The following is a 22,885-nucleotide window of genomic DNA, read 5'->3' as shown; positions in this document are numbered from 1 at the left end:
GGGAGTTTTTAGGGTCCAATCCCATAAAATTCCAATTTTTCCATGGAATTCCAGGAGGTTTTGGGATCAATCCCATCCAATTCCAGCTTTTCCAAGGAATTCCCAGACTATTTGAGATCAATCTCATCCAATTCCCACTTTTCCAGAGCTTCAAAGAAAGAATTCCATGGAATTCCAGGAGGTTTTTGGGGTTCGATCCCATCAAATTCCGGCTTTTCCAGCGGAATTTCCATTCAATTCCAGCTTTTCCATGGAATTCCTGGAGGTTGTGGGAGTTTGGGATTTTTGGGAATGGCTTTTTTGAGTTTTTTGGGGATTTTTGGGAATGGTTTTCCCGAGGTTTTGGGGATTTTTGGGAATGGTTTTCCCAAGGATTTGGGGATTTGAGGATTTTTGGGAATGGTTTTCCCGAGGTTTAGGGGATTTTTGGGAATGGTTTTCCCGAGGTTTTTTAGATTTTTGGGGATTTTTGGGAATGGTTTTCCCGAGGTTTTGGAGATTTGGGGATTTTTGGGAATGGTTTTCCCAAGGTTTTGGGGATTTGGGGATTTTTGGGAATGGTTTTCCCGAGGTTTTGGGGATTTGGGGATTTTTGGGAATGGTTTTCCCGAGGTTTTGGGGGTTTTTGGGAATGGTTTTCCCGAGGATTTGGGGATTTGGGGATTTTTGGGAATGGTTTTCCCGAGGTTTCGGGGATTTTTGGGAATGGTTTTCCCGAGGTTTTGGAGATTTGGGGATTTTTGGGAATGGTTTTCCCGAGGTTTTGGGGATTTTTGGGAATGGTTTTCCCGAGGTTTTGGGGATTTTTGGGAATGGTTTTCCCGAGGTTTTGGGGGTTTTTGGGAATGGTTTTCCCGAGGTTTTGGGGATTTTTGGGAATGGTTTTCCCGAGGTTTTGGGGATTTTTGGGAATGGTTTTCCCGAGGTTTTGGGATTTTTGGGAATGGTTTTCCCGAGGTTTTGGGGATTTTTGGGAATGGTTTTCCCGAGGTTTTGGGGGATTTGGGGATTTTTGGGAATGGTTTTCCCGAGGTTTTGGGGATTTGGGGATTTTTGGGAATGGTTTTCCCAAGGATTTGGGGATTTGGGGATTTTTGGGAATGGTTTTCCCGAGGTTTTGGGGACTTGGGGATTTTTGGGAATGGTTTTCCCGAGGTTTTGGGGATTTGGGGATTTTTGGAAATGGTTTTCCCGAGATTTTTGGATTTTTGGGAATGGTTTTCCCGAGGTTTTGGGGATTTTTGGGAATGGTTTTCCCGAGGTTTTGGGGATTTTTGGGAATGGTTTTCCCGAGGTTTTGGAGATTTTTGGGAATGGTTTTCCCAAGGTTTTGGAGATTTGGGGATTTTTGGGAATGGTTTTCCCGAGGTTTTGGGGATTTGGGGATTTTTGGGAATGGTTTTCCCGAGGTTTTGGGGGATTTGGGGATTTTTGGGAATGGTTTTCCCGAGGTTTTGGGGATTTGGGGATTTTTGGGAATGGTTTTCCCGAGGTTTTGGGGATTTTTGGGAATGGTTTTCCCGAGGTTTTGGGGATTTTTGGGAATGGTTTTCCCGAGGTTTTGGGGGTTTTTGGGAATGGTTTTCCCGAGGTTTTGGGGATTTTTGGGAATGGTTTTTCCTGAGGTTTTGGGGGATTTGGGGATTTTTGGGAATGGTTTTCCTGAGGTTTTGGGGGATTTGGGGATTTTTGGGAATGGTTTTCCCGAGGTTTTGGGGATTTTTGGGAATGGTTTTCCCGAGGTTTTGGGGATTTTTGGGAATGGTTTTCCCGAGGTTTTGGGATTTTTGGGAATGGTTTTCCCGAGGTTTGGGGGATTTGGGGATTTTTGGGAATGGTTTTCCCGAGGTTATGGAGATTTGGGGATTTTTGGGAATGGTTTTCCCAAGGTTTGGGGGATTTGGGGATTTTTGGGAATGGTTTTCCCGAGGTTTTGGGGATTTTTGGGGATTTTTGGGAATGGTTTTCCCGAGGTTTTGGGGATTTGGGGATTTTTGGGAATGGTTTTCCCGAGGTTTTGGGGATTTGGGGATTTTTGGGAATGGTTTTCCCGAGGTTTTGGGGATTTTTGGGAATGGTTTTCCCGAGGTTTTGGGGATTTTTGGGAATGGTTTTCCTGAAGTTTTGGGGATTTTTGGGAATGGTTTTCCTGAAGTTTTGGAGATTTTTGGGAATGGTTTTCCCGAGGTTTTGGGGATTTGGGGATTTTTGGGAATGGTTTTCCCGAGGATTTGGGGGATTTGGGGATTTTTGGGAATGGTTTTCCCATGGTTTTGGGGATTTGGGGATTTTTGGGAATGGTTTTCCCGAGGATTTGGGGGATTTGGGGATTTTTGGGAATGGTTTTCCCGAGGTTTTGGGGGATTTTTGGCAGCGTGCAGTTCCCGGGTTGTCCATCAGGGGGCGCTGTTGCCGAGCGAATTCCATGGAATTGGGGTTGGATCCCATCAAATTCCAGCTTTTTCCAAGGAATTCCCAAATATTTGAGGTTCAATCCCATTCAATTCCAAATTTTCCATGGAATTCAGGGAGTTTTTAGGGTCCAATCCCATAAAATTCCAATTTTTCCATGGAATTCCAGGAGGTTTTGGGAGCGTGCAGTTCTCGGTTTGTCCAGCAGGGGGCGATGCTTCCCTTTGGAATTTTGGGAAGCGCCTGGAGAGGGAATTCCGTGGAATTTCATGGAATTCCAGGAGGTTTTGGGATCAATCCCATCCAATTCCAGCTTTTCCAAGGAATTCCCAAAATATTTGAGATCAACCTCATCCAATTCCCACTTTTCCAGAGCTTCAAAGAAAGAATTCCATGGAATTCCAGGAGGTTTTTTGAGTTCGATCCCATCAAATTCCGGCTTTTCCAGCAGAATTTCCATTCAATTCCAGCTTTTCCATGGAATTCCTGGAGGTTGTGGGAGTTTGGGATTTTTGGGAATGGCTTTCTTGAGTTTTTTGGGGATTTTTGGAATGGTTTTCCCGAGGTTTTGGGGATTTTTGGGAATGGTTTTCCCGAGGTTTTTGGGATTTGGGGATTTTTGGGAATGGTTTTCCCGAGGTTTTGGGGATTTGGGGATTTTTGGGAATGGTTTTCCCGAGGTTTTGGGGATTTGGGGATTTTTGGGAATGGTTTTCCCGAGGTTTTGGGGGTTTTTGGGAATGGTTTTCCCGAGGTTTTTGGGATTTGGGGATTTTTGGGAATGGTTTTCCCGAGGTTTTGGGGATTTTTGGGAATGGTTTTCCCGTGGTTTTGGAGATTTGGGGATTTTTGGGAATGGTTTTCCCGAGGTTTTGGGGATTTGGGGATTTTTGGGAATGGTTTTCCCGAGGTTTTGGGGATTTGGGGATTTTTGGGAATGGTTTTCCCGAGGTTTTGGGGATTTTTGGGAATGGTTTTCCCAAGGATTTGGGGATTTGGGGATTTTTGGGAATGGTTTTCCCGAGGTTTTGGGATTTTTGGGAATGGTTTTCCCAAGGTTTTGGAGATTTGGGGATTTTTGGGAATGGTTTTCCCGAGGTTTTGGGGATTTGGAGATTTTTGGGAATGGTTTTCCCGAGGTTTTGGAGATTTGGGATTTTTGGGAATGGTTTTCCCGAGTTTTTGGGGATTTGGGGGTTTTTGGGAATGGTTTTCCCGAGGTTTTGGAGATTTGGAGATTTTTGGGAATGGTTTTCCCGAGGTTTTGGGGATTTTTGGGAATGGTTTTCCCGAGGTTTTGGGGATTTTTGGGAATGGTTTTCCCGAGGTTTTGGGGATTTTTGGGAATGGTTTTCCCGAGGTTTTGGGGATTTTTGGGAATGGTTTTCCCGAAGTTTTGGGGATTTTTGGGAATGGTTTTCCCGAGGTTTTGGGGATTTGGGGATTTTTGGGAATGGTTTTCCCAAGGTTTTGGGGATTTGGGGATTTTTGGGAATGGTTTTCCCGAGGATTTGGGGATTTGGGGATTTTTGGGAATGGTTTTCCCGAGGTTTTGGGGATTTTTGGGAATGGTTTTCCCAAGGATTTGGGGATTTGGGGATTTTTGGGAATGGTTTTCCCGAGGTTTGGGGATTTTTGGGAATGGTTTTCCCGAGGTTTTGGGGATTTTTGGGAATGGTTTTCCCGAGGTTTTGGAGATTTGGGGATTTTTGGGAATGGTTTTCCCGAAGTTTTGGGGATTTGGGGATTTGTGGGAATGGTTTTCCCGAGGTTTTGGGGATTTTTGGGAATGGTTTTCCCGAGGTTTTGGGGATTTGGGGATTTTTGGGAATGGTTTTCCCAAGGTTTTGGGGATTTGGGGATTTTTGGGAATGGTTTTCCCGAGGTTTTGGGGATTTTTGGGAATGGTTTTCCCAAGGATTTGGGGATTTGGGGATTTTTGGGAATGGTTTTCCCGAGGTTTGGGGATTTTTGGGAATGGTTTTCCCGAGGTTTTGGGGATTTTTGGGAATGGTTTTCCCGAGGTTTTGGAGATTTGGGGATTTTTGGGAATGGTTTTCCCGAAGTTTTGGGGATTTGGGGATTTGTGGGAATGGTTTTCCCGAGGTTTTGGGGATTTTTGGGAATGGTTTTCCCGAGGTTTTGGGGATTTGGGGATTTTTGGGAATGGTTTTCCCGAGGTTTTGGGGATTTTTGGGAATGGTTTTCCCGAGGTTTTGGGGATTTTTGGGAATGGTTTTCCCGAGGTTTTGGGGGATTTTGGGATTTTTGGGAATGGTTTTCCCGAGGTTTTGGGGATTTGGCAGCGTGCAGTTCCCGGGTTGTCCATCACGGGGCGCTGTTGCCGAGGGAATTCCATGGAATTGGGGTTGGATCCCATCAAATTCCAGCTTTTTCCAAGGAATTCCCAAATATTTGAGGTTCGATGCAATCAAATTCCAAATTTTCCATGGAATTTGGGGAGGTTTGGGGATCCAATTCCCTAAAAATCCAATTTTTCCATGGAATTCCAGGAGGTTTTGGGAGCGTGCAGTTGTCGGGTTCTCCAGCAGGGGGCGTTGCTTCCCTTTGGAATTTTGGGAAGCGCCTGGAGAGGGAATTCCATGGAATTCATGGAATTCCAGGAGGTTTTGGGATCAATCCCATCCAATTCCAGCTTTTCCAAGGAATTCCCAAAATATTTGAGATCAATCTCATCCAATTCCCACTTTTCCAGAGCTTCAAAGAAAGAATTCCATGGAATTCCAGGAGGTTTTTGGGGTTCGATCCCATCAAATTCCGGCTTTTCCAGTGGAATTTCCATTCAATTCCAGCTTTTCCATGGAATTCCTGGAGGTTGTGGGAGTTTGGGATTTTTGGGAATGGCTTTCTTGAGTTTTTTGGGGATTTTTGGGAATGGTTTTCCCGAGGTTTTGGGGATTTGGGGATTTTTGGGAATGGTTTTCCCGAGGTTTTGGGGATTTTTGGGGATTTTTGGGAATGGTTTTCCCGAGGTTTTGGGGATTTGGGGATTTTTGGGAATGGTTTTCCCGAGGTTTTGGGGATTTTTGGGAATGGTTTTCCCGAGGTTTTGGAGATTTGGAGATTTTTGGGAATGGTTTTCCCGAGGTTTTGGGGATTTTTGGGAATGGTTTTCCCGAGGTTTTGGGGATTTGGGGATTTTTGGGAATGGTTTTTCCCGAGGTTTTGGAGATTTGGGGATTTTTGGGAATGGTTTTCCCGAGGTTTGGGGGATTTTGGGGATTTTTGGGAATGGTTTTCCCGAGGTTTTGGGGGTTTTTGGGAATGGTTTTCCCGAGGTTTTGGGGGATTTGGGGATTTTTGGGAATGGTTTTCCCGAGGTTTTGGGGATTTTTGGGAATGGTTTTCCCGAGGTTTTGGGGATTTTTGGGAATGTTTTTCCCGAGGTTTTGGGGATTTGGGGATTTTTGGGAATGGTTTTCCCGAGGTTTTGGAGATTTGGGGATTTTTGGGAATGGTTTTCCCGAGGATTTGGGATTTTTGGGAATGGTTTTCCCGAGGTTTTGGTGGTTTTTGGGAATGGTTTTCCCGAGGTTTTGGGGATTTTTGGGAATGGTTTTCCCGAGGTTTTGGGGGATTTCGGTGTTTTTGGGAATGGTTTTCCCGAGGTTTTGGGGATTTGGGGATTTTTGGGAATGGTTTTCCCGAGGTTTTGGGGGATTTGGGGATTTTTGGGAATGGTTTTCCCGAGGTTTTGGGGATTTGGGGATTTTTGGGAATGGTTTTCCCAAGGATTTGGGGATTTGGGGATTTTTGGGAATGGTTTTCCCGAGGTTTTGGGGATTTGGGGATTTTTGGGAATGGTTTTCCCGAGGTTTTGGGGATTTTTGGGAATGATTTTCCCGAGGTTTTGGGGATTTGGGGATTTTTGGAAATGATTTTCCCGAGGTTTTGGGATTTTTGGGAATGGTTTTCCCGAGGTTTTGGGGATTTGGGGATTTTTGGGAATGGTTTTCCCGAGGTTTTGGGGGATTTTTGGCAGCGTGCAGTTCCCGGGTTGTCCATCAGGGGGCGCTGTTGCCGAGGGAATTCCATGGAATTGGGGTTGGATCCCATCAAATTCCAGCTTTTTCCAAGGAATTCCCAAATATTTGAGGTTCGATGCAATCAAATTCCAAATTTTCCATGGAATTTGGGGAGGTTTGGGGATCCAATTCCCTAAAAATCCAATTTTTCCATGGAATTCCAGGAGGTTTTGGGAGCGTGCAGTTCTCAGTTTGTCCAGCAGGGGGCGCTGCTTCCCTTTGGAATTTTGGGAAGCGCCTGGAGAGGGAATTCCATGGAATTTCATGGAATTCCAGGAGGTTTTGGGATCAATCCCATCCAATTCCAGCTTTTCCAAGGAATTCCCAGACTATTTGAGATCAATCTCATCCAATTCCCACTTTTCCAGAGCTTCAAAGAAAGAATTCCATGGAATTCCAGGAGGTTTTTTGAGTTCGATCCCATCAAATTCCGGCTTTTCCAGCGGAATTCCCATTCAGTTCCAGCTTTTCCATGGAATTCCTGGAGGTTGTGGGAGTTTGGGATTTTTGGGAATGGCTTTCTTGAGTTTTTTGGGGATTTTTGGGAATGGTTTTTCCGAGGTTTTGGGGATTTGGGGATTTTTGGGAATGGTTTTCCCGAGGTTTTGGGGATTTTTGGGAATGGTTTTCCCGAGGTTTTGGGGGATTTGGGGATTTTTGGGAATGGTTTTCCAAAGGTTTTGGGGGATTTGGGGATTTTTGGGAATGGTTTTCCCGAGGTTTTGGGGATTTTTGGGAATGGTTTTCCCGAGTTTTTGGGGATTTGGGGATTTTTGGGAATGGTTTTCCCGAGGTTTTGGGGATTTTTGGGAATGGTTTTCCCGAGGTTTTGGGGGATTTTTGGCAGCGTGCAGTTCCCGGGTTGTCCATCAGGGGGCGCTGTTGCCCAGGGAATTCCATGGAATTGGGGTTGGATCCCATCAAATTCCAGCTTTTTCAAAGGAATTCCCAAATATTTGAGGTTCGATGCAATCAAATTCCAAATTTTCCATGGAATTTGGGGAGGTTTGGGGATCCAATCCCCTAAAATTCCAACTTTTCCATGGAATTCCAGGAGGTTTTGGGATCAATCCCATCCAATTCCAGCTTTTCCAAGGAATTCCCAAAATATTTGAGATCAATCTCATCCAATTCCCACTTTTCCAGAGCTTCAAAGAAAGAATTCCATGGAATTCCAGGAGGTTTTTGGGGTTCGATCCCATCAAATTCCGGCTTTTCCAGCGGAATTTCCATTCAATTCCAGCTTTTCCATGGAATTCCTGGAGGTTTTGGGAGTTTGGGATTTTTTGGGAATGGTTTTCCTGAGGTTTTTTGGGATTTTTCCCAAAGATTTGGCAGCGTGCAGTTCTGCGGTTGTCCAGGAGGGGGCGCTGCTGCCAGGGAATTCCATGGAATTCCAGGAGGTTTTGGGGTTCAATCCCATCAAATTCCAGCTTTTTCCAAGGAATTTCCAAATATTTGAAGTTCCATCATATCCAATTCCAACTTTTCCATGGAATTCTGGGAGTTTTTGGGGTCCAATCCCATAAAATTCCAACTTTTCCATGGAATTCCAGGAGGTTTTGGGGATTTGGCAGCGTGCAGTTCTCGGGTTGTCCAGCAGGGGACGCTGCTGCAGAGAGAATTCCATGGAATTCCAGGAGGTTTTTGGGGTTGGATCCCATCCAAATCCAACTTTTCCATGGAATTCGGGGAGTGTTTGGGATTTGGGGGTTTTTGGGAATGGTTTTTCCAAGGTTTTGGGGATTTGGGAGCGTGGAGTTCTTGGTTTGTCCAGCAGGGGGCGCTGCTGCAGAGGGAATTCCATGGAATTCCAGGAGGTTTTTGGGCTCCATCCCATCAAATTCCCGATTTTTCTACGGAATTCCTGGAACTTTTGAGGTTCAATCCCCAAATTCCAACGTTTCCATGGAATCCCTGGAGTTTTTGAGTTTCCATCCTGTCCAATTCCAGCTTTTTCCATGGAATCCTCAAAATTTTCGGGCTTCGATCCCAAAGAGGGAATTCCATGGAATTTCCAGAGTTTTTTGGGGTTGGATCCCATCAAATTCCAGCTTTTCCAGGGAATTCCCAGAGGTTTTGGAGTCAATTCCAAAGGGGGAATTCCCTGGAGTTCCATGAAATTCCCAATTTTTGGGGTTCAAACCCAAAGAGGGAATTCCATGGAATTCCTGGAATTTTTGGGGTTGGATCCCAAAGAAAGAATTCCATGGAATTCCAGGAATTTTTTGGGGTTGGATCCCCATCAAATTCCAGCTTTTTTTCCAAGGAATTCCCACAATTTTGTGGTTCAATCCAAAAGAGGGAATTATGTAGAATTTGGGGATTTTTGGGAATGGTTTTTCCAAGGTTTTTTGGGATTTTTGGGAATGTTTTTCCCAAGTTTTTGGGGATTTGGGAGCGTGGAGTTCTCGGTTTGTCCAGCAGGGGGCGCTGCTTCCCTTAGGAATTTTGGGAAGCGCCTGGAGAGGGAATTCCATGGAATTTCATGGAATTCCAGGAGGTTTTGGGATCAATCCCATCCAATTCCAGCTTTTCCATGGAATTCCCAAAATATTTGAGGTCAATTCCCGTCTTTCCAAAGCCTCAAAGAAAGAATTCCATGGAATTCCAGGAATTCTGGGCTCCAATCCCATCAAATTCCGGCTTTTTCCACAGAATTCCCAATTTTTTGGGGTTCCATCCCATCCAATTCTGAATTTTCCATGGAATTTCAGAAGTTTTTGGGGTTCAATCCCATCAAATTCCAACTTTTCCATGGAATTCCAGGAGGTTTTGGGAATTTGCACTTCTCATTTTGTCCAGCAGCGGGCGCCGCTTCCCTTGGGAATTTCATGGAATTTTCGTGGAATTCTGAGATTTTTTTTGGGGATCAATCCCATCAAATTCACCCAAAAATCAGGAAAAAAATCCCAAATTCCCTCTGGAATTCTGAATTCCCAATGACCCCCAAGGGGTTTTTTTCCAAGCCCAAAATTCCGGAATTTTCTCCCATCCTGGAATTTTTTCCCAGTTTTGGGGCTGGAATCGGTTCAAAAAATCAGGAAAAAAAATTCCCAAATTCCCTCTGGAATTCCAAGATTTGTTGGATTCTGTCATCTCCGAGGATTATCCAAACCCAAAATTCCAGAATTTTCTTTTTTTCCCGAATTTTTTTGGGATTTTTCACCGTTTCCTTCCAGTTCTGGGGTTGAAATTTACCAAAAATTCAGGAAAAAAATCCCAAATTCCAAAGGGTTTTCCAAGCTTTAAATTCCGGAATTTTCTCATTTTTGGGGGGAATTTTGGGAATTTTTTGCAGGATTTTCTCGGGATCACCGGGACGAGCTGGTGGAGGGGCTGGAATCGCTCAAGGAGGGGCTGGAAAATCCCGACGGAGCCGCCCTGTTCCACACCTGCAGCAGGATGGGAGCCGTGAGCAGAGAACATTCCGGAATTTTGGGGGCATTTGGGGAATTTTGGGAATTTTGGGGGATTTTGGGGAATTTTTGGGGAATTTTTGGGAGAATTTTTGGGGGATTTTTGGGAATTATTTCGAATTTTTGGGGTTTTTTTTTTAATTTCTGAGAATTTTTTGAGGTTTTTTGGGGAATTTTTTTTTTATTTTTTGGGGAATTTTTGGAGAAATTTTGGAGATCTTGGGGAGGATTTTATGGGGATGAATTGAGAAATTTTTTGGAATTTTTTGGGGAATTTTGGGGATCACGGGTGGGAATTTGGGGAGAATTTTTTAGGGGGATTTGATGGAATTTTGGGGAATTTTTGGGAGAATTTTTGGGGAATTTTTGGGAATTATTTCGAATTTTTGGGAGTTTTTAATTAATTTCTGAGAATTTTTTGAGGTTTTTTGGGGAATTTTTTGAGATTTTTTTGGGAATTTTGGGGAATTTTTGGAGAAATTTTGGAGGAATTTTGGAGATTTTGGGGAGGATTTTATGGGGATGAATTGAGAAAATTTTTGGAATTTTTTTGGGAATTTTTGGGGTCACGGTTGGGAATTTGGGGAGAATTTTGGGGGGATTTGATGGAATTTTGGGGGGATTTTCTGGGAATTTTGGGGTTTTTATGGGAGAATTTTTGGGAATTATTTCGAATTTTTTTTTTTTTTTAATTTCTGAGAACTTTTTGAGGTTTTTTGGGGAATTTTTTGAGATTTTTTGGGGGAATTTTGGGGGAATTTTTGGTGATTTTGGGGAGGATTTTATGGGGATAAATTGAGAAATTTTTTGGAAATTTTTTGGGAATTTTTGGGATCACGGTTGGGAATTTGGGGAGAATTTTTTAGGGGGATTTGATGGAATTTTGGGGAATTTTTGGGGACAATTTTTGGGGGGATTTTTGGGAATTATTTCGAATTTTTGGGGTTTTTTTTTTAATTTCTGAGAATTTTTTGAGGTTTTTTGGGGAATTTTTTGAGATTTTTTTGGGAATTTTGGGGAATTTTTAGGGAATTTTTGGAGAAATTTTGGAGATTTTGGGGAGGATTTTATGGGGATAAATTGAGAAATTTTTTGGAATTTTTTGGGGAATTTTTGGGGTCACAGGTGGGAATATGGGGAGAATTTTTGGGGGATTTGATGGAATTTTGGGGAATTTTTTGGATTTTTTGGGAGAATTTTTGGGGGATTTTTGGGAATTATTTCGAATTTTTGGGGTTTTTTTTTTAATTTCTGAGAATTTTTTGAGGGTTTTTGGGGAATTTTTGGAGATTTTTTTGGGAATTTTGGGGAATTTTTGGGGAATTTTTGGGGAAATTTTGGTGATTTTGGGGAGGATTTTATGGGGATAAATTGAGAAATTTTTTGGAATTTTTTTTGGAATTTTTGGGGTCAGGGTTGGGAATTTGGGGAGAATTTTTTAGGGGGATTTGATGGAATTTTGGGGGGATTGGGGGAATTTTGGGAATTTTTGGGAATTTTTGGGAGAATTTTTGGGGGATTTTGGGGAATTATTTTGAATTTTTGGTTTTTTTTTTTTTTAATTTCTGAGAATTTTTTGAGTTTTTTTTGGGAATTTTTCTTTTATTTTTTGGGGAATTTTGGGGAATTTTTGGGGAATTTTTTGAGAATTTTTGGAGATTTTGGGGAGGATTTTATGGGGATAAATTGAGAAATTTTTTGGAATTTTGGGGGGAATTTTTGGTGTCACAGGTGGGAATTTGGGGAGAATTTTTTAGGGGATTTGATGGAATTTTGGGGAATTTTTGGGAGAATTTTTGGGGCATTTTTGGGAATTATTTCGAATTTTTGGGGTTTTTTTTTTAATTTCTGAGAATTTTTTGAGGTTTTTTTGGGGAATTTTTTGAGTTTTTTTTGGGAATTTTTGGAGAAATTTTGGAGAATTTGGGGAGGATTTTATGGGGATAAATTGAGAATTTTGGGGGGAATTTTTGGGGAATTTTTGAGGTCACAGGTGAGAATTTGGGGAGAATTTTTGGGGGATTTGATGGAATTTTGGGGGGATTGGGGGAATTTTGGGAATTTTTGGGAATTTTTTGGGAATTTTTGGGAGAATTTTTGGGGGATTTTGGGGAATTATTTTGAATTTTTGGTTTTTTTTTTTTTTAATTTCTGAGAATTTTTTGAGGTTTTTTTGGGAATTTTTTGAGATTTTTGGGGGGATTTTGGGGAGAATTTTATGGGGATAAATTGAGAAATTTTTTGGAATTTTTTGGGGAATTTTTGGGGTCATGGGTGGGAATTTGTGGAGAATTTTTGGGGGGATTTGATGGAATTTTGGGGGATTCTGGGGGCATTTTCTGGGAATTTTGGGGAATTTTTTGGAATTTTTGGGAGAATTTTTGGGGGATTTTTAGGAATTATTTCGAATTTTTCTTTTTTTTTTTAAATTTCTGAGAATTTTTGAGGTTTTTTGGGGAATTTTTTGGGAATTTTGGGGAATTTTTGGGAATTTTTGAAGAAATTTTTGAGAAATTCTGGAGAAGTTGGGAAGGATTTGATGGGAATAAATTGAGGAATTTTTTGGATTTTTTTGGGGAATTTTTTGGGTCACGGTTGGGAATTTGGGGAGAATTTTTTAGGGGGATTTGATGGAATTTTGGGGAATTTTTGGGGAATTTTTGGGGGAAATTTGGGAATTTTTGGGAATTTTGGGGAATTTTTGGGAGAATTTTTGGGGGATTTTTGGGAATTATTTCGAATTTTTGGAGATTTTTTTTTTTTTAATTTCTGAGAATTTTTTGAGGTTTTTTGGGGAATTTTTTGAGATTTTTTTGGGAATTTTGGGGAATTTTGGGAGAATTTTTGGGGGATTTTTGGGAATTATTTCGAATTTTTGGAGGGTTTTTTTTTTAATTTCTGAGAATTTTTTGAGGTTTTTTGGGGGAATTTTTGAGATTTTTGGGGAATTTTGGGAGAATTTGGGGAGGATTTTATGGGGATAAATTGAGGAATTTTTTTGAATTTTTTGGGGAATTTTTGGGGTCACGGTTGGGAATTTGGGGAGAATTTTTTAGGGGGATTTGATGGAATTTTGGGGAATTTTTGGGGAATTTTTGGAGAAATTTTGGAGATTTTGGGGAGGATTTTATGGGGATGAATTGAGAAATTTTTTGGAATTTTTTGGGAATTTTTGGGGTCAGGGTTGGGAATTTGGGGAGAATTTTTGGGGGGATTTGATGGAATTTTTGGGAATTTTTGGGAGAATTTTTGGGGGATTTTTGGGAATTATTTCGAATTTTTGGAGGTTTTTTTTTTAATTTCTGAGAAATTTTTTAGGTTTTTTGGGGAATTTTTTTTTTATTTTTTGGGGAATTTGGAGGAATTTTTGGAGAAATTTTGGAGAAATTTTGGAGATTTTGGGGAGGATTTTATGGGGATGAATTGAGAAATTTTTTGGAATTTTTTGGGGAATTTTTGGGGTCAGGGTTGGGAATTTGGGGAGAATTTTTGGGGGGATTTGATGGAATTTTTGGGAATTTTTGGGAGAATTTTTGGGGGATTTTTGGGAATTATTTCGAATTTTTGGAGGTTTTTTTTTTAATTTCTGAGAAATTTTTTAGGTTTTTTGGGGAATTTTTTTTTATTTTTTGGGGAATTTGGAGGAATTTTTGGAGAAATTTTGGAGAAATTTTGGAGATTTTGGGGAGGATTTTATGGGGATAAATTGAGAAATTTTTTGGAATTTTTTGGGGAATTTTTGAGGTCACGGGTGGGAATTTGGGGAGAATTTTTGGGGGATTTGATGGAATTTTGGGGAATTTTTGGGACAATTTTTGGGGGGTTTTTGGGAATTATTTCGAATTTTTGGAGGTTTTTTTTTAATTTCTGAGAAATTTTTTGGAGAATTTTTGGGGAGATTTTCTGGGAATTTTTTGAGAATTTTTGGAGAATTTGGGGGGGATTTTATCCAAATTTAGGAAGGATTTTTAAAGAATTTTCAGAGGATTTGGGGGGATTTTCTGGGGATAAATTGAGAATTTTTGGGAGAATTTTTGGGGTCAGGGTTGGGAATTCGGGGAGAATTTTTGGGGCGATTTGCTGGAATTTTTGGGAATTTTGGGGGAATTTTCTGGGAATTTTGATGGAATTTTTGGGGAATTGTTGGAGATTCTTGTGGGATTTTTTGGGAATTTTTGGAGAAATTTTGGAGAATTTGGGGGGTATTTTATCCAAATTTTGGGGGGATTTTTATGAATTTTTGGAGGATTTTGGGGAAATTTTTGGAGAATTTTTGGGGGGATTTTGGGGGGATTTTGTGGGGACAAATTGAGAAATTTTGGGAATTTTTTGGAGATTTTTTGGGGTCTCGGGTGGGAATTTGGGGAGAATTTTTGGGGGGGATTTGATGGAATTTTGGGGGAATTTTCTGGGAATCTTGGGGAATTTTTTGAGAAATTTTGGAGAAATTTTGGAGAATTTGGGGGGCATTTTATCCAAATTTTGGGGGGATCTTTAAAGAATTTTTGGAGGATTTTTGGGAAATTTTTTGAGATTTTTTGGGGGGGATTTAATGGAATTTTGAGGGATTTTGGGGGGGATTTTATGGGGATAAATTGAGAATTTTGGGGAATTTTTTGGGGAATTTTTTGAGAATTTTTGGAGAAATTTTGGAGAATTTGGGGGGATTTTATCCAGATTTTTGGGGGGTTTGGGGTCGATTTTTTTCCCTTTTTCTCTGCAATTTTTGGGGGATTTTTGGTCCATTTTTTTTTCCCATTTTATTTGTGATTTTTGGGGGATTTTTGGGGGATTTTTGGTCGATTTTTTCCCTTTTTCTCTGCAATTTTTTTTTAATTTTTTTGGGATTTTTGGTCGATTTTTTCCCTTTTTGTTTGTGATTTTTGGGGATTTTTTGGGTCGATTTTCCCCCTTTTTCTTTGGGATTTTTGGGGGATTTTTGGGGATTTTTGGTCGATTTTTTTCCCTTTTTCTTTGTGATTATTTGGGAATTTGGGGGGGATTTTGGGAGGATTTTTGGTCGATTTTTTCCCTTTTTCTCTGCAATTTTTTTGGGGGAATTTTTGGGGGAATTTTTTCCCTTTTTCTTTGCAATTTTTTGGGGATTTTGGGGGGATTTTTGGTCGATTTTTTCCCTTTTTCTTTGCGATTTTTTTGGGGATTTTAGGGGATTTTTGGGGGATTTTTGGTTGATTTTTCTCCTTTTTTCTTTATGATTTTGGGGGATTTTTGGTCGATTTTTTCCCTTTTTCTTTACGATTTTTGGGGGGATTTTTTTGGGATTTTTTTGTTGATTTTTTCCCATTTTCTCTGCGATTTTTGTGGGGATTTTTTGAGGAATTTCCCATTTTTCCCCCATTTTCAGGTCCTGGCCAGGAGGATCCCCCCGGAGCAGCTCCTGGGGCTGCTCCTGGCTCTGCTGGAGGCCTGGGAGGATCCGGAGCGGAATTGCGCCCGCGCCGCCGCCGCCATCGGCAACGCCCTCCTCCGGGAGAGGGGAGGGATCCTGCAGGAAAAGGTCCCCATCCCCAACATTCCCAACATTCCCAACATTCCCAGAATTCCCAGAATTCATTCCCAAAAATTCCCAAAAATTTGGTCCCAAATTTCCCAAAATTCGGTCCTCAAAATTCCCAAAATTCCTGAAATTAATTCCCCACAATTCCCAAAATTCAGGTCCAAAAAGTCCCAAAATTCCTGAAATTTACTCCCAAAATTCCCCAAATTAATTCCCCACAATTCCCAAAATTTGGGCCCAAAAATTCCCAAAATTCCCAAAATTAATTCCCCACAATTCCCAAATTTCAGGCCCAAAAATCCCCAAATTCCTGAAATTCAGTCCCAAAATTCCCCAAATTCATTCCCCACAATTTCCAAAATTCAATCCTCAAAATTCCCACAATTCCCCAAATTAATTCCCCACAATTCCCAAAATTCGGTCCAAAAAATTCCCAAAATTCAGGCCCAAAAATTCCCAAAATTCCTGAAATTCAGTCCCAAAATTCCCCAAATTAATTCCCCACAATTCCCCAAATTGAGGCCCAAAAATTCCCAAAATTCCCAAAATTAATTCCCCACAATTCCCAAAATTTGGGCCCAAAAAGTCCCCAAATTCCCCAAATTAATTCCCAAAATTCCCCAAATTAATTCCCAAAATTCGGTCCTCACAATTCCCCAAATTCCTCATCTGGGAGAGGGCAGGGATCCTGCAGGAAAAGGTGGGAAATCCCAAAATTCTCAACATTCCCAAAAATCTGTCCCAAAATTCCTAAAATTCCTGAAATTTGATCCCAAAATTCAGCCCCAAAATTCCCAAAATAAATCCCAAAATTCCCCAAATTCGGCTTCAAAATTCCAAAAATTCAGCCCCAGAATTCCCAAAATTCAGCTTCAAAATTCCCAAAATTCAGCCCCAAAATTCCAAAAATTCAGCCCCAAAATTCCCAAAATAAATCCCAAAATCCCCCAAATTCAGCTTCAAAATTCCAAAAATTCAGCCCAAAATTCCAAAAATTCAGCCCAAAATTCCCAAAATTCAGCTCCAAAAATTCCTGAAATTCAACCCAGAAATTCCAAAAATTCAGCTTTAAAATTCCAAAAATTCAGCCCAAAATTCCTGAAATTCAGCCCTAAAATTCCCAAAATTCAGCCCCAAAATTCCCCAAATAAATCCCAAAATAATTCCCAAAACTCCTGAAATGATTTCCTCAAAATTCCCCAAATTCAGCCCCAAAGTTCCCAAAATTCATTCCCAAAATTCCCAAAGTTTCTGCACCGGGAGAGGGGAGGGATCCTGCAGGAAAAGGTCCCCATTCCCAACATTCCCAACATTCCCAACATTCCCAGAATTCCCAGAATTCAGTCCCAAAAATTCCCAAAAATTTGGTCCCAAATTCCCAAAATTCGGGCCCAAAAAATTCCCAAAATTCCTGAAATTCAGTCCCAAAATTCCCAAAATTGATTCCCCACAATTCCCAAAATTTGGGCCCAAAAAGTCCCCAAATTCCCCAAATTAATTCCCAAAATTCCCAAAATTTGGTCCTCAAAATTCCCAAATTTCAGGCCCAAAAATTCCCAAAATTCCTGAAATTCAGTCCCAAAATTCCCCAAATTAATTCCTCACAATTCCCAAAATTTGGGCCCAAAAATTCCCAAAATTCCCAAAATTAATTCCCCCCAATTCCCAAAATTCAGGCCCAAAAAATTCCCAAAATTCCTGAAATTCAGGTCCTCAAAATTCCCGAATTTCAGGCCCAAAAAGTCCCACAATTCTTGGAATTCAGTCCCAAAATTCCCCAAATTAATTCCCCACAATTCCCAAAATTTGGGTCCAAAAAGTCCCAAAATTCCTGGAATTCAGTCCCAAAATTCCCCAAAATTAATTCCCCACAATTCCCAAAATTCAGGCCCCAAAATTCCCAAAATTCCCCAAATTAATTCCTCACAATTCCCAAAATTTGGGCCCAAAAATTCCCAAAATTCCCAAAATTAATTCCCCACAATTCCCAAAATTCAGGCCCCAAAATTCCCAAAATTCCCCAAATTAATTCCTCACAATTCCCAAAATTTGGGCCCAAAAATTCCCAAAATTCCCAAAATTAATTCCCCACAATTCCCAAAATTCAGGCCCAAAAATTCCCAAAATTCCTGGAATTCAGTCCCAAAATTCCCAAAATTCAGCTTCAAAATTCCCAAAATAAATCCCAAAATAATTCCCAAAACTCCTGAAATGATTTCCTCAAAATTCCCCAAATTCAGGCCCAAAGTTTCCAAAATTCATTCTGAAAATTCCATCCCAAAATTCCCAAAATAAACCCTAAAATAAGTCCCAAAACTCCTGGAATTTCCTCCAAATCCCCAAAATTCAGCTTCAAAATTCCCAAAATTCCCAAAATTCGATCCCAAAATTCAGCCCCAAAATTGATTTCGAAAATTTCATGAAATTCATTCCCAAAATTCCCAAAGTTCCTGAAATTTAGCCCCAAAAATTCCCAAAATTAATTTGTCCCTTTGGAAAAACCTTTCAAAACCCCGATGATTCCAAGGATCCCACCTGGGATGATCCCACAGATCCCATCCCAATTCCTTCTGGGATGATCCCAAGGATCCCATCCGGGATGATCCCACGGATCCCATCAGGGATGATCCCACAGATCCCATTCCAATCCCATCTGGGATGATCCCAAGAATCCCATTGGGGATGGTCCCACAGATCCCATCGGGGAGGATCCCATCAGGGATGATCCCACAGATTCCACCCCGATCCCATCAGGGCTGATCCCAAGGATCCCATTAGGGATGATCCCAAGGATTCCATCAGGGATGATCCCACAGATCCCATCAGGGATGATCCTATGGATCCCATCGGGGTTGATCCCACAGATCCCATCCCAATGCCATCTGGGATGATTCCAAGGATCCCATTGGGGATGGTCCCACAGATCCCATCCCAATTCCTTCTGGGATGATCCCATGGATCCCATCAGGGCTGATCCCAAGGATCCCATTAGGGATGATCCCAATGATCCCATCTGGGATGATCCCAAGGATCCCACCCAGGATGATCCCAAGGATCCCACCCAGGATGATCCCAAGGATTCCATCAGGGATGATCCCAAGGATCCCATCAGGGATGATCCCAAGGATCCCATCGGGGATGAACCCAATGATCCCATCAGGGATGATCCCACAGATCCCATCCCAATTCCTTCAGGGGTGATCCCACAGATCCCATCCCAATCCCAAGTGGGATGATCCCAAGGATCCCATCGCAATCCCATTGGGGCTGATCCCACAGATCCCATCCCCGATGATCCCAAGGATCCCACCCAGGATGAACCCAATGATCCCATCAGGGATGATCCCACAGATCCCATCCCAAGGATCCCATTGGGGATGATCCCATAGATCCCATCCCTGATGATCCCAAGGATCCCATCCCAGTCCCATCTAGGATGATCCCACAGATCCCATCCCCGATGATCCCAAGTGTCCCATCATCCCTAAACCCTCCTGGGCTGATCCCACTATTCCCATCCCAATCTCATTGGGGATGATCCCAAGGATCCCATTGGGGATGATCCCACAGATCCCATCCCAAGGATCCCAAGTGTCCCACCATCCCCAACCCCCCTGGGCTGATCCCAAGGATCCCATTGGGGATCATCCCAAGGATCCCATCCCCGATGATCCCAAGTGTCCCACCATTCCCAAGCCCCCTGGGCTGATCCCAAGGATCCCATCAGGGATGATCCCACGGATCCCATCGGGGATGATCCCAAGGATCCCATTGGGGATGATCCCACGGATCCCATCGGGGATGATCCCAAGGATCCCATTGGGGATGATCCCAAGGATCCCATCGGGGATGATCCCAAGGATCCCACCCAGGATGATCCCACAGATCCCATCCCCACTGATCCCAGGGATCCCATCCCCGATGATCCCAAGTGTCCTGCCATTCCCAACCCCCCCTGGGCTGATCCCAAGGATCCCATCTGGGGTGATCTCACAGATCCCATCCCAATCCCATCTAGGATGATCCCACAGATCCCATCCCAAGGATCCCATCCGGGATGATCCCAAGGATCCCATCTAAGATGATCTCAAGTGTCCCACCATTCCCAAATCCCCCTGGGATGATCCCAAGGATCCCATCCAGGATGACCCCAAGGATCCTATCCCTGATGATCCCAAGGATCCCATCCAGGATGATCCCAAGGATCCTATCGGGGATGATCCCAAGGATCCCACCCAGGATGACCCCAAGGATCCTATCCCTGATGATCCCAAGGATCCCATCCAGGATGATCCCAAGGATCCCATTGGGGATGATCCCAAGGATCCCATCCAGGATGATCCAACAGATCCCATTGGGGATGATCCCAAGTGTCCCAACATTCCCAAACCCCCCTGGGCTGATCCCAAGGATCCCATCAGGGATGATCCCAAGGATCCCATCTAAGATGATCTCAAGTGTCCCACCATTCCCAAATCCCCCTGGGATGATCCCAAGGATCCCACCCAGGATGACCCCAAGGATCCCATCCCTGATGATCCCACAGATCCCATCCCCGATGATCCCAAGGATCCCATCCCTGATGATCCCAAGGATCCCATCCCCAATGACCCCAAGGATCCCATCCCCGATGATCCCAAGCATCCCATCCCTGATGATCCCACAGATCCCATCCCCGATGACCCCAAATGTCCCATCCCAATCCCATCTGGGATGATCACACAGATCCCATCCCCGATGATCCCAAATGTCCCATCCTAATCCCATCTGGGATGATCACACAGATCCCATCCCCGATGATCCCAAATGTCCCATCCTAATCCCATCTGGGATGATCCCACAGATCCCATCCCCGATGATCCCAAGGATCCCATCCCAGTCCCATCTAGGATGGTCCAACAGATCCCATCCCAAGGATCCCATTGGGGATGATCCCAAGGATCCCATCCCCGATGATCCCAAGGATCCCATCCAGGATGATCCCAAGGATCCTATCCCTGATGATCCCAAGGATCCCATCCAGGATGATCCCAAGGATCCCATTGGGGATGATCCCAAGGATCCCATTGGGGATGATCCCAAGTGTCCCAACATTCCCAAACCCCCCTGGGCTGATCCCAAGGATCCCATCAGGGATGATCCCAAGGATCCCATCTAAGATGATCTCAAGTGTCCCACCATTCCCAAATCCCCCTGGGATGATCCCAAGGATCCCACCCAGGATGACCCCAAAGATCCCATCCCTGATGATCCCAAAGATCCCATCCCTGATGATCCCAAGGATCCCATCCCTGATGATCCCAAAGATCCCATCCCTGATGATCCCAAGCATCCCATCCCTGATGACCTCAAGGATCCCATCCCTGATGATCCCAAGGATCCTATCCCTGATGATCCCAAGGATCCCATCCAGGATGATCCCAAGGATCCTATCGGGGATGATCCCACAGATCCCATTTGTGATGATCCCAAGTGTCCCAACATTCCCAAACCTCCCTGGGCTGATCCCAAGGATGCCATCAGGGATGATCCCAAGGATCCCATCGGGGATGATCCCACAGATCCCATCAGGGATGATCCGAAGAGTCCCACCATTCGCAAACCCCACTGGCATGATCCCACAGATGCCACCAGGGATGATCCCACAGATCCCATCGCAAGGATCCCATCCAGGATCATCCCATCCCTGATGATCCCAAGGATCCCATCGGGGATGATCCCACAGATCCCATCCCAATCCCATTGGGGATGATCCCACGGATCCCATCCCCAATGATCCCAACTGTCCCACCATCTCCAACCCCCCCAGGGATGATACCAAGGATCCCATTGGGGATGATCCCAAGTGTCCCATCCCAAGGATCCCATTGGGGCTGATCCCACAGATCCCATCCCCGATGATCCCAAGTTTCCCACCATTCCCAAACCCCCTGGGCTGATCCCATAGATCCCATTAGGGATGATCCCACAGATCCCATCAAGGATGATCCCACAGATCCCATCCATGATGATCCCAAGTTTCCCACCATCCCCAAACCCCTTGGGCCGATCCCAAGGATCCCATCAGGGATGATCCCACAGATCCCATCAGGGATGATCCCACAGATCCCATTGGGGATGATCCCACAGATCCCATCCCCGATGATCCCAAGTGTCCCACCATTCCCAAACCCCCTGGGCTGATTCCATGGATCCCATCAGGAACGATCCCACAGATCCCATCGGGGATGATCCCACAGATCCCATCGGGGATGATCCCAAGGATCCCATCCCTGATGATCCCAAGGATCCCACCCAGGATGATCCCACAGATCCCATCAGGGCTGATCCCACAGATCCCATTTGTGATGATCCCACGTTTCCCACCATCCCCACCCCCCGTGCCGATCCCCCCCCGTCGTTCCCCCCTTTCCCATCCCCCTCAGTGCCGTTTTCCCCGCAGGTTCCGGAGCTGCTGGCGGCGCTGCATGCGCGGCTGCAATCGCTGCATTCCCTGCATTCCCTGCAGTCCCTGCAGTCCCTGCAGCAGCCGCAGCCGCAGCGGGAGGAGGAGGAGGCGGCGCTGGCGCTGGCGCGGGCGGCGCAGAGCGCGGTGCTGCTGCTGGCCCTGCAGCACCCCCAGGGCGTGGTGGGAGCCCTGCTGGGCAGCGCCCTGCCCTTCGACCGGTACGGCCGGGGCTAAGGCTGGGACTAAAGGGGGGACTAAAGGGGGGATTAAAGGTGGGAGCCCTGCTGGGCAGCGCCCTGCCCTTCGACCGGTACGGCTGGGCCGGGACTAAGGCTGGGACTAAAGGGGGGACTAAAGGGGGGATTAAAGGTGGGAGCCCTGCTGGGCAGCGCCCTGCCCTTCGACCGGTACGGCTGGGCCGGGACTAAGGCTGGGACTAAGGCTGGGACTGGAGACGGGACTGGAGATGGGACTAAGGCTGGGACTAGAGACGGGACTAAGGCTGGGACTAAGGCTGGGACTAAGGCTGGGACTAGAGACGGGACTAGAGACGGGACTAGAGACGGGACTAAGGCTGGGACTAGAGACGGGATTAGAGACGGGACTAGAGAGGGGACTAGAGACGGGATTAGAGACGGGACTAAGGCTGGGACTAGAGACGGGACTGGAGACGGGACTGGAGACGGGACTAGAGACGGGACTAGAGATGGGACTAAGGCTGGGACTAGAGACGGGGCTAGAGACAGGACTAGAGAGGGGAGTAGAGACGGGACTAAGGCTGGGACTAAGGCTGGGACTAAACACGGGACTAAAGACGGGAGTAAGGCTGGGACTTGAGATGGGACTAGAGCCGGGACTGGAGACGGGACTAGAGCGGGACTAAGGCTGGGACTAGAGACGGGACTAGAGATCGGACTAGAGATGGGAGTAAAGGCGGGACTAGAGCCGGGAGTAAAGACGGGACTAGAGATGGGACTAAAGATGGGACTAAAGACGGGAGTAGAGAGGGGACTAGAGATGGGACTAGAGCTGGGACTAGAGA

The 22,885-nt window shown here is 44.3% G+C and overlaps 1 protein-coding gene across 1 annotated transcript in view; it reads left to right on the top strand.

Moving 5' to 3' along the window:
* LOC311166116 (maestro heat-like repeat-containing protein family member 1) overlaps positions 1 to 22,077 on the top strand; it is a gene marked incomplete at its 3' end in the record, with an annotated part of 64,964 nt that extends 42,887 nt beyond the window's left edge. Inside the window, exons 9-11 of the mRNA XM_084227595.1 lie at positions 9,760 to 9,872; positions 15,243 to 15,395; positions 21,838 to 22,077. Coding sequence (XP_084083721.1) covers positions 9,760 to 9,872; positions 15,243 to 15,395; positions 21,838 to 22,077 — 506 coding nt within the window. The remainder of the gene's footprint in view (positions 1 to 9,759; positions 9,873 to 15,242; positions 15,396 to 21,837) is intronic.
* Positions 22,078 to 22,885: the final 808 nt, after the last annotated feature.

This window comes from Fringilla coelebs, assembly GCF_963513975.1.
Source record: "Fringilla coelebs genome assembly, contig: SCAFFOLD_311, whole genome shotgun sequence".
In the NCBI taxonomy this organism is placed as follows: domain Eukaryota; kingdom Metazoa; phylum Chordata; class Aves; order Passeriformes; family Fringillidae; genus Fringilla; species Fringilla coelebs.
The sequence above is the reverse complement of the archived record's forward strand: the minus strand, read 5'-3'. Positions and strand labels throughout refer to the sequence as shown.